This window comes from Elephas maximus, chromosome 17 (assembly GCF_024166365.1).
Source record: "Elephas maximus indicus isolate mEleMax1 chromosome 17, mEleMax1 primary haplotype, whole genome shotgun sequence".
Lineage (NCBI taxonomy): Eukaryota > Metazoa > Chordata > Mammalia > Proboscidea > Elephantidae > Elephas > Elephas maximus.
In genome coordinates, this window is record NC_064835.1 from 32,594,644 (window position 1) to 32,606,802 (window position 12,159).

Consider the following 12,159-nt stretch of genomic DNA (forward strand, 5'->3'; position numbering starts at 1 on the left):
GGTTCCTGATAACCTTTATTCCCGACCCCTGGACTTTTATCTCCCCAGTGACAAACAGCCCTGGCTGGACAGAAAGAGGAAATTCCAGTCATTGTTCTCAAACTTCTGGCTTCCAAAATAAAATGCTCTATCTCCCCTGTCAAGCTTTGATTGACAGGAACTTCCTGTAATGGCAGACAACAACGGCCAAGGGGTGGGGCCAGGGCCTCATTTGCATTCTTTCCATCAGACAGGCGGAGATGCCCCATGCTATTCACAAACACAGAGTTGAGGAACCATCTCCCGTTTTATGAAAGATCTCTAAGAAAAGTGCCTCCACCACAGACTCTTCAACCTTCCATAGACGCACTCAGACTTCCTCTTTACCGTGTGACACACCCGTTAGCGATGGATGGAAACAAACATCTCACTTGTTATGTCCGGCCACTTAGAAAAGATCTTTTCCTTCTAGGCTTCCTGTCTTTAGGAATAAATGATTTTTAGACGTTTAGCCCCGTTTCTTAAAGACAGTCTCCCAAATCTTAAATCTAAATATTGGAGCTTGAGCCAACCTGAGTTGTGGAATGTGAAACCAGGGCCAGACTCTCCAGGTCCAAACCCCCATCCAGAGAAGCAGAGATAAACGGGGCAACTCAAGGGGAGTCAGCAACAAAGACAGCATTGGATGCAGTAATGCCTCATGGGTTGTAGTTTTCCTTGAAAGGAATCAGAAATATTGAACTGCGTTTAAAATAGCAATAGCAATAATGAGGTGGTCAGATCCTGCTGGCAAAAGTGATAACTCCATTGGAATAAAAAAGCCCACCTTCAAAATAGTTTGAAAAGCCCCTGAAGCACCCAAAGTCTACTTAGTCCACACAATTAGCACTAGCATTAACCTATAGGTACGTTGGCCTTCTGGAACCTTCTATTTCCCATTTCTTCTCTTTATCCGCTGTGCTTCTATGCATTTCATGACCCCCTCTCTCCAAATGTCCGGGTTTCTTATGATGCTTCTGGATTCCAGCCACTTGTTCCCTACAAAAAAGCAAATTGCCCTGGAGTCGATTCTGACTCATGGTGACCCCACATGTGTCAGGGTAGAGCTGTGCTGCATAGGGTTTTCATCCTTGTGACCTTTCAGAAGCAGATCACCGGGCTTTTCTTCAGAGGTACTTCTGGATGGGTTCAAACCACTGACCTTTCAGTTAGTAGCCGATCACTTAGCCATTTGCACCACCCAGAGGCTAGCCACCCCTTAGGACTTTCAAGTTACCTGTCCTGGGTCTTGTTTCCTTGAGCTTTATTAATATGAGTTAGTTAATGGTTGCTAAAGGCTCAATGGGAATTTGCGTTGAAAAGGAGACTCCAAGTGTCAGAGTGCCTTGATCCTAATAAATGAATATATGGAAATAAATAGGCTTTCACTGAATAACCCAAAAGGAAATACCAGTCAGAACGGTTCTAGTTGTTCAGCTCTCTTAACAATCAAAAGGAATGGATTATTTATGATCATTTCAGTTCCAGCCACTACTAAGCATTCTGCCAATGAGCCGGAAAACAGACCAGAAGGAGTCTGTTCAGATGTGAATGACCTGAATCAATACATTTTCCCTCCAATTTTTAAAGAGGACCTCAGAGTAATAAAAAAGCTCATGTAAATGGTTCAGCAAAGAATTCCAGGCAGGCTTTTTATTCCAATGCAATATCATAACCACATATTTACTTAACATCTTAATCCCTCAAGCTTGCATACTGCCTGATTTCCTTTAGTGTTGTCAGGAGATTAAAGTGTGGTGCCACCATCCATAAGGGCACAGAGTGACCTCTGATGTGGACTGTTCTGGTTCCCTGATCCTGGACACTGACAAAGTACGTGTCCCCAAATCCCTCAGAATTCCCACAGGACTTGGTCAGGAGGACTGGAGTGTGTATGTATGGATCCCTACAAGTTCAATGCCAGGTCTAGGAAACAAAGCCATCCCTACCAACAGTTGTCCACAGCTGCTACCATAGTGTCAAGACTCACCCTGGAGTGATTTGACAGGGCTGTACAGGAAAGGGTGTGTCTGCAGTCAAGGTCATTTTCTCCTGGGGAAGCTGCACTAAAGATACCAAATGTGTCCCATCTGCCATCTTCTCACACCTCCACCCCCTTCCAGGACAAGGTCCACCCTCAGAGAGAGGATCTCCACCAGCCAGTCTGTCACAGCAAATGCACAATAACTGACACTTTTTAGAAAGAGCATGTACAGTTGCAGAGATTTAATATCTTAATCAACACACTGAAAACATTTGATTCCTAAGCAGCTTTGAGTACCATCCTCCCCAGGATACATTCAAAATAATGTAGGTGGGGAGTTGAACAAGACATTCACAGTAAAGCCTTCCCCTAAAAGAACACCCTCGTTTCACATGGGCCCCTTTTAGGAAGATGTGGTGCTGGCCTTCAAACAGAGAGAGGGAGAAAGTACGTTTCCTCAACTGTGGGGTCACATCCTGTTCTTTTTCCTTTCACACTTCGCCTTTAGGAAGAGCATTTCAATACACACCCTCGGCGGAGAAACACAAGAAACATTTTTTCTCAGACTTATTCACGGCACTTTCCTTTCTAGACTGACTTGGCACCTTCAGCCTCTTCATTGCTTTCTTGGAATAGCAGGAGACACTCTTTTAACAGATTTGTAGCTCCTAATCTCTTCTAGTACAGCACCATTTTTAATATCCACCACCTTTTTCAAGTCCAAGAGTCTGTCTTGCAGGGCTTCGTGCCTTGAGAGTCTGGAGCGCTGAGTTAGCTTCTGTCTAAACATACCACGTGAGACAATTTGGAACAAACATGAGTCTGAGTATCTGGATTTGCATAAAGCTGGTGTAGTCTTCAGTGCTTTCTACAAGGCTCATGGGCTTTGCCCCTCTTGCTCTTCCTAAAACCGTGACTAAGATAAAGGCTCCAACCACCAGAGCTTGAGAAGGTTAGAGCCACACAATTGTTCTTGGGGAGTTTATTCTTTTTTTCTTATTTTCTTCGATTGGTTAGTTCAGCACCCCCAAGTCAGGACACAACATTCCCCCTGACAAAAGTAATGTTAAAATGGAAGCAGCTTCTTTGTTATCAGTAGAATCAAGTGGAAAATTTTTTTTTTTCCTGTTCCTATCTGAAGTTCATAACTTCTTCAAGGAGATTTTAAAAGGTTTTGTTTGGCCTGTACATAAGACTTTTGATGATTTTGTCTGTTCCTGCCAACATTGCATGATCTCAAATAATCATATTCAAGATTTCAGGTGAGCTCCTGTGGCTTCCATATTCCAGCCTCACATAAATATCTAGCTTGTTCTAATATAAGTGCCTCATAGAGCAATGTCTCATAAGATCACAGTTATGAGGTTCAGAGGGTCATCGTACTGGTAGACTTTGAAGGCTTCTGTCCTACTTTCATACACCCAAATTGTTGATGGCTTTATGTTTCTAATTCACTAGGTCTCTTAGAGATTTTTCTTTATTCATGACGAAAAGTCACAGTTACATTTTGGTGTCATCTGTTTCATTGACTTCTGACAAGGTAAAGTTGGGGTTATCATAGCCTCTCTTCATCCTGGCTCTATCATCTTTCTCATTATAGAGGCACATGGCACAGTGAGGGGTCTCCACTTCTACTGTCTTGCTAAAATTATGGAAGTCTACTCGGTATTTCCCCTCCTTGGTCTTGGACACTATGGGAGCAAAACGGTAGCCCCAAAGCACCTCCTCTGGGACATAGGATGTCCGGACCTGGCAGGTAGCACTGGTTGATTCCACTGTTCCATCTAAAAACACCACTAATTCAAAGTCCTGCTGGGAAAGGTTTTCTGCTGCCATGTGGAAAAAAGGGCTGTTGTGATCAATGATATGGTAAATTGTCAGTGGGGAGATGAAGAATAAATTTTCATTACCAGCATCTACCACAAAATTGATATTGGTCTGGTCCAAAATAATAGTCTCTCCCTCAGGAGTGACTGTGGTCTTCAGAAGCTTTCCATATATGTGGCTGCCAATAAGGAGGCTCTTTCTAAGATTAGCCACTCGGATTAGGAGACAGAGCTTCCCACCCCGCTTGCTGATCACTGCATTCTTGCTGAAGGTAATGGTCTTTGCACGTTTCTTGGGTCTGGAGATCTTGGCTAAAATGGCACCACACATGAAAGAATTGATAATGACTCCAAGGATAGACTGGAAAATAAGTAGAAAAATGGCAGGACCACATTTTTCTGTCACACACCTGAATCCATATCCAATGGTCACTTGAGTTTCCAGAGAAAAGAGAAAAGCTGAAGTCAAGCCATTTATGTTCTCCACACATGGTGTATGATTGACAGAAGGATGAAACTCTGGGAGATCTTTGTGAATGTAGGCTACTGCATACCACAGAAGACCAAAGAGGAACCAGCTCCCCAAGAAGACAGAGATGAAAAAGGTCATCTTGTATCTCCATTTGAGGTCAAGCACAGTTGTCCATATATCCACAAAGAATATAAACCGCCATTGTGCCTCCACATTGCCAAACTCTATGTTGCACCTTCCATCTTTGGAGACCAGCCTTGCTCTCTGCCGGGTATGCCCGAAGAAGCGAGTGACAAACCATTTCCGAAGATATTTGAACATTCTGTCAACACTCTAATCTGAAAACACATCAAAAGACAAGAAACATGTTTATAAAGCAGCAGTGAACTAGGTGACTCACATAAATATCTAACTCCATATGAAAAGATAATTTTAAAACAGATGGATTGCTGATACTTTTGGCAAAATGACAAGTCTATCTGGATCCCCAAATGCTATTTCCAACAGAAACTTCCCACTGGAAGTTTATATCGTTTAAGTATAAAGAGGTAAAATAATTACAGAGATAGAAATGGAAGGAACCTGAAAAATCACATAGTCAAGTGTTTCTTGACCTCAGTCAGACTCACACAACCTTAAAAATGTTTGTGGTAACTGTTTACAGCATATACTATTATTTACTTGATATTATTCTTTAAATCACCTCCTCTTTTTTTTTTTTGTAAATAAATTTAGGTTTATGCTAAGCAATAATACCTGTGAGAGCACAAGCTTGATGCACTATTCACATTTTTGGTAATATATAATAAAATAAACAACTGTGGAAAAAAGAAATGCAAATCAATATACCACCTAAATCACTTGTGTACTCCTTTTGGTCCTCATGTACTAAGGGAAATTTCAATCTCATTCAATTCTTTCATTTACCAGGTGGGAAAAACAAGACTTGGAAAATACAAAAGCCTATCCAAAATCAGGTATCTAACCAGTGGCAGAGGAGCCCTGGCGGTGCAGTAGTTAAAGCGCTCAGTTGCGAACCAAAAAATCAGTATTTCAAACCCACCAGCAGCTCCCTGGGAGAAAGATGTGGCAGTCTGCTCCGGTAAACATCCCAGCCTTGGAAATCCTATGGGTCAGTTCTACTTTGTCTTGTAGGGTCGCTATTAGTCAGAATCAACTTGATGCCAACAGGTGCTGGTTTTGTGTAACCGCAGACTGGATGGCAATTAGAGCATAAGGCGCCCCGCTTCTAGTCCAGTGGAATCTCTGTCACGCTGCATCTTACCCATCAACTTTTATATCTTAAAGGTCCCATAGAGTTTCCACGGACTACCTGCTGGATTCGAAATGCCGACCTTTCTATTAGCAGCCTTAGTCCTTAACCACTATGCCACTGGGGTTTCCATTTTAAAGGTAGATTCACCTAAAACATTTTAAGACAATTATTGGCCAAATTTGTTTTTTTAATGCCTGATACTATTTAGAACAAAGTTCCTCAGTACTGTTTGGACAAGTCCTACCAGATGATCTCAGAGGCTTTCTCAATGGACCTACAAGCCTGTTCCTACTCTCTCTCCATGATTTGCCAACATTCCCAAAAAGAATAGTATGATGGTCACCATCAGTCTCTCACACTTGCTTCTCTGCTCCTGAGTGAAGGACTCGGGAAGCACTAATTCAAATAATAATCCCTAAGGGCAGGAACAATGTTTTATTCATTTGTACATTTCTAGCTGCTAACACAATCTAGAGGTGCTTGTTATACATTCAGCAAATATTAATAGAATAATTCAGTGAATGAATTAAGCATTTCAGAATCAATCTGATCAATAATTTCTTATTGATGACGTTACTGGGACTTCCATTTTACAAAAAAACAAACAAACAAAAAGTGCAGAGACTTTCCTCTAAACAGCCAACAACGATGAAACCAAGGGGTCATAAATATAGACTACCTTGTCCCCTATGCCGAAGAAAACTCAAGGTGTGCCCACCATGGTTAGCAATGTCTTTGTGATATTTTTAATTAAATGCAAATATGTTTTTAAAATAGATTTCAAAATTCCCCTTCAAAAATGTGTTCGTTTGCAAAAACTAGGAAGCGAAACTGACAGTGATAAATTTTCAACGAACATGATATTCAGCAGTGTCTTGTCCGTGGCTTGAACCAGGTAAATACACAAGATGCCAACACCAAATAGAAGACAGCTGTGGTGATTTGAAATTTTGAGAGTAGGTTCTAAAGATATATAGAAAAAAAGAAAGAAAGTGCTACCAGGAAAGCAAACTGCAGTGCATACACTCAGAGGGCCCTACCCTCAACCCACCCAGCCCACACTGACCTCAAGTCCCCCAAGGGGACTGAAGGGCTGGTCTCAAGTGAAGCACACAGAGGGGGAAATAGTATCTCCTTCCCCAATCTCTCCTCTTCCCTTGTATGCACATCCCTTAACCTTAGATACATCCACAAAGGATGGGTTGCCTTTCCCAGGTGTGTGGAAGCCTATTCTGTTTAAAAAGCTCTTCTCAGAGTGTCTCTTCTGTTAAATAATCAATTCTAAAACCAACATTTCTCAATGGAATCCCACATTCTCTTTGTCACCCATCATCATTTCAGAGATGGCTCCTAACATATCAACTTGTAAGATTTTCTTGCCCACCACTTTTCTCCTCCAGCCTCTCTTATATTCACTTCATTTTTAAGGATAAAGAATATTTTTCAGAGTGGATAATCACCCCCTGATTTATCTCTTGGATAAGTTTGGGTTTCCGTGACTGCCTTAATAGCAAAACAGTACTTGCTTGGCCTTGCAAAGAGGTAACAAAAGCAGTCTACCATACTTCCCCAGAATGTCTGCACTTACCAAAACATATTCCCCTTCCGACCTGAAGCATCCATGGCTGGGAAAAGCAAGGAAGTGGTGTTGGGGGTTAGTCTCTGGATGCGGGCTGATTACCTTTAGACCCAGTCTAATTTATTTTAGGCTTCAGTCAGAGGACTGATGCTATTTTGTATTAGCTTGAAAACTCTTAATTTGATAGTGGAGTTGTGTGGTTTAAATCAAGGCAATTGGTTGTTCTCAGACCAAGCCCCAAGCTGGGTTTTTTTTTTTTTTTTTTTTTCCAAACCTCACATGGCTTGAATACCGTCATGCTAAAACATGACAAACCACCAGTTAAGGTCCCCGAGCAGCAGGCGTGGACTGTGTTCCAGCACTTCACTCCTCTCCTTTGCCACGCTCTATAGCTCTCTTGCTCTTTCTCCTAAGTCAAGCCCAATAACTTTTGCCCAGAAACTATCTCCAAGTCTATTCTCTGAAACACACTGAGATATTAAGCTTATTAAGCTTTCCAAGTGCTCAAAAAGATACAGGTGAATATGTTGTGGTTAAGTTCCACTGAGTCGATTTTGCCACATAGGAACCCCAAGTGATGAAATAGAAGTGCCCCATAGGGTTTTCTAGGCTGTAATCTTTATATATATATATATATAGGCGTAGAATATTTACATATTTGCAAGAGGAAAGAAAGATCACACCAGGAAGAAACAAGATACCGTGTTAATCTCTCTATACAACAGTCACTGTTATGTGAGAAACTCAGATTTAAAAGAAGCCTTTATTGTTGAATTTATTCTGTAAAGTCTGGCATCTACTAAAGGTACTTTTTACACGTACCAGCTTAGCCAATGCTTTTTATTTATATATTCAAATGGTGAGAAGAATTATACCCAGAGAATGCAAGAATACAGGATAAATCCATCCTCTGACCAAACCCATCACTCACACAGCCGACTTATTATGCACAGATCCTACTTTGCCTGGACAGTGGCATTCAGTCTAACCACAAACAGAGCCAATACGTATTTTACGAACTCTTGGGCAGTTATGGACTGCTCCTGGGGTCTGGGTTACATGATATGCCATTTTTAGGTTCCTTTCTGATGAAATCAGTAAATCTTAATAGCAAGCAAAGGACTGTACATTAGCTAATATTTACCAAGGTATTCTTAGTGGCCTGGCAAGGCAAGTGGATCACATTAGTGCCATTTTTTTCTTCAGTGCTCCAGCATTCTTGTTCTATAAACAGTCCATTGCCAGGAAATAGACTTTTTGTTAGTTTTTCACACATACATTGTATGCTCGTTTTATGGAATCTCCAAGACAAATAAAACCTTGCTCCTGTTCTCAAGGGACTCACAGTCTAATAGGGAGAAGCGAGCAGAGTAAATCAGCAGTTACAATGTAGTATAGTTTGCATAATTCTAAAAAAAGCATCTTTTATAAAAGATCCTTGTTAGATAGAGGGCGTCCACCCTCTGCTAAAATTCTTTAAGTGACAAAGAACTCATTGCATTTGTGTATACACTAATTATTTATTTATCACTATTCAACACATATTTACTGAGTCACCAGACATCAAGCTGAGCATAGTCCTGGTCATCGTGAAACTCTCAGGTGAGGGTAGGGGTAGGGGATACCAGCAAAACAAAAAACAGTCAAGTGCAATGTGATAGGTGCCCTGAGAAGACAGTGAGAGCACTCAGGGAAGCACGTCATCTGAGGGGCAGAAGAAGTGGCATCAAAGCTAAGACCTGAAGATGGAGTTAGAGTCACACACATAGTAGGAACTCAGTGAACATTTTTAAATGGTGATAAATAATCAATGTATGCATAAAAGCAATGCGTTTAGCTGAAAGACGGTGGCTCCCCATCTCATAGAGATGTTTTAGAAGGGAAGTTGCTAACCACACCGCTTTGTAAGCTTATTTGTGATCCAGGCAGGGGCAACAGAAGAAAGAGAACACAAAGGAAAACAGTAGAGTGCTGGGAGGCCTTGGTAAGAAATTAGTCTGGGAAGGCAGCAAGGGCCAAATTGCTCAATGCATGGTATGCCATCTGAGATACTTTTGTCGTAAGCCTCTTTTATTCAGGCTTCCCTAGAGAAACAAAACCAGTGAGACTTCTTCAGGCTTTGTCCCAAGATCCATAGGTTAGGTCAGGTGATATACATTAGGTTAGGTGACAGAAACAGTTTAGAGTCAAGAAACAGAGAGTATGAGTTCTGCCAAAATACCTATTTATAGTCTGAAGGCAGACCACACCCTAAAGAACTCCTGTTTCAAATGATTGACTGATTATATTACGTTGGGTTACATTATAGAAAGTGATAGTATTACGTTGCATTAGATTACATTATGGAGCAGTAACTAGTGTTAGGCAAAATCACTAGGAACCATAGCTTAGCCAAGTTGACATATAAAATTAACCATCAGAGCCCACGCATTGTCAGTTTGGCACCTTAACCATACATGAGCTTCAAATAAAGACAACTACAAAGTCATATTTCTGCTTAACATGATGCAACCAACATGCATAAAACCAAAAACACACTAACCCATTTTACATCTTGTATTTTATGATAAGTAATGGGATAAGATGGGGGAGAAAACAAAGATATTTGCTATATATACATATGTTTTTATACACATACAAGCATATCCGTAGCAAAAGAAGAAATACTTGTAACAATTATAGTTCTCCTTTTTGCAACTGGGGAAACCCTGGTAGTGTAGTGGTTAAGTGCAAAAGCTGCTAAACAGAAGGTCAGCAGTTCGAATCTACCAGGTGCTCCTTGGAAACTCTATGGGGCAGTTCTATTCTGTCCTATAGGGTTGCTATGAGTCAGAATTGACTTGACAGCACTGGGTTTTTGGGTTTCTGCAACTGGTCACATAGTCATAGCTAGTATTTATAACTACCTGCTTCTACTACCCATTCCGTTTTCACTTTGCCCAGCAAGTACTTCAGCAGGTCGTGGTTCTTTGCCTGGTGGGGAGCCCCGAACCTTTATTCCTGAAGGATCTGGACCATTCATTAGTAGTCCTGCCTCAATTGGGTTCTTGTAGTTTTCCATTGACTTTAATCACAGGGCATGGTAGTACTGAGAGATGTCCTACAGGATCTCCTGTACTCCAGATACACTCTTCTTTACCTCCATTGTGTAATAATAGTCAAATTTCCCCTTGTAATCAGGATCACTTATACCAGCTAATATAGTAACTCTTTTGGCTCAGAGGCATGAATTGCTCGAAGGGACTCGATGGCATTCTTAACTTCCAATTCAATGGAATCAGTGTTGCACTTTCTAGTGGGAACACTCCTCCCTTTGAAACTAAGACTTCTAGACCAGCAGAGCATATGGTCTCAGGGACAGGAAGCAAAAATTTTGTTGATCACTAAGGGTAATAGTGAGTGATGCTACTCCCATTTCCACCCCTTGATTCCTGGACCCATGGAACCTGGCTATGAGAGAAACTGCACCTTATATTGGATGCTGATTTAGAGCACATACAGCCTTCTGGAGAACATTGTCCCAGCCCTGCAAGGTATTGTCACCAATCTGGTGTCATAATTGAGTCTTTAAAAGACCAGTCCACCATTCTATCAAGCCAGCTGCTTCAGGATAATGGGGAACAGAGTAAGACCAGTATGTTCCACAAGTATGGACCCACTGGCACACTCATTTGCTGTGAAGTGAGTTCCTTGATCCAAGGTAATGCTGTGTGGAATACCATAACAGTGGATAAGGCATACTGTAAGTCCGCAGATGGTAGTTTTGGCAGAATTAGAATTATTGTATAGGGGAAGGCAAATCCATATCCAGATTAAGTGTTTATTCCAGTAAGAACACAACGCTGCCCTTTCCATGACGGAAGCAGTCCAATGTAATCAGCCTAGCCACTAGGTTGCTGGCTGATTGTCCTGAGGAATGGTGCCATGTGAGGGACTCACTGTTGGTCTCTTCTGCTGGCAGATTGGACATTCAGCAGTGGCTGTAGCCAAGGCAGCCTTGGTGAGTAAAAGTCCTTGTTCCTGAGCCTTGGCATAACCTCTGTCCCCGCCACCATGACCACTTTGTTCATGAGCTAGCTGGGCAATGACAAGAGTGACTGGGGAAAGAGGCTGACAAGTACCCACAGAACACGTCATCCTATCTACTTGGCTGTTAAAATCGTCCTTTCTCAAGGTCGCCCTTTGGTGAGCATTCACATGAGATGTAAACATCTTCACATCTTTGTCCCATTGAGAGAGATCTGTCCACATACCTCTTCCCCATACCTACTTGTCAATAATTCTTCAATCATGTTCCTTCCAAGCCCCTGACCATTCAACCAAACCATTGGCCATAGCCTATGAATCAGTATACAATCATACGTGTGGCCTTTTCTCCTTCCAAGCAAAATGAACAATCAGGCGCAATGCTCAAAGTTCTGCTCACTGGGAGGATTTTCCTTTATCACTGCCCTTCAGGGAGGTACCAGAAATGGGCTGCAGTGCTGCTGCTGTCCACTTTTCAGTGTGCCTGCATATTGCAGAGAACCACCTGTAAACCAGACGCTAACTTTATCTGTGGTTAACTGATCGTAAAGAGCTCCTCATGAGGCTATAGGTGCAGACTGGAAGAAGGAAGGTAATGTGATGGGAATGAGGACGATGGAACTTGGGCCACTTCCCATGTAACTTACTTGTGTCTTTATGTATGGCTTGCTCGAGACAAACCTCATATATACCACTGCCATTTGATGATGAAGTGTTGCTGTGTACATCCAAATTTATGACTTTGTAGGTCAGACAACACCCAGTTTATGAAGGGCAGCTCAGGTTGCATGGTAACTTGGTGGCCCATGGTTAAGCATTCAGTCTCTGCTAATGCCCAGTTACAAGTGAAAAAGCCATTTCTCAAAAGGAAAATAGTTATCTGCAGAGGAAGTCGGGGCTTTCTTCCAAAATCCTAAGGGTGTGAACTGTGATTCACCAATAGGAGCCTGCCAAAGACTTCAAATAGCATCTCTATCT

At 41.8% G+C, this 12,159-nt stretch overlaps 1 protein-coding gene across 1 annotated transcript in view; it reads right to left on the reverse strand.

Annotated features, from left to right (window-relative positions):
• Nucleotides 1-2,285: 2,285 nt before the first annotated feature.
• The window catches only part of KCNJ1 (potassium inwardly rectifying channel subfamily J member 1), an 83,930-nt gene continuing 74,056 nt past the window's right edge, over nucleotides 2,286-12,159 (reverse strand). The window contains exon 4 of the mRNA XM_049856771.1: nucleotides 2,286-4,638. Coding sequence (XP_049712728.1) covers nucleotides 3,503-4,621 — 1,119 coding nt within the window. The 5' untranslated portion in view covers nucleotides 4,622-4,638 and the 3' untranslated portion in view covers nucleotides 2,286-3,502. The remainder of the gene's footprint in view (nucleotides 4,639-12,159) is intronic.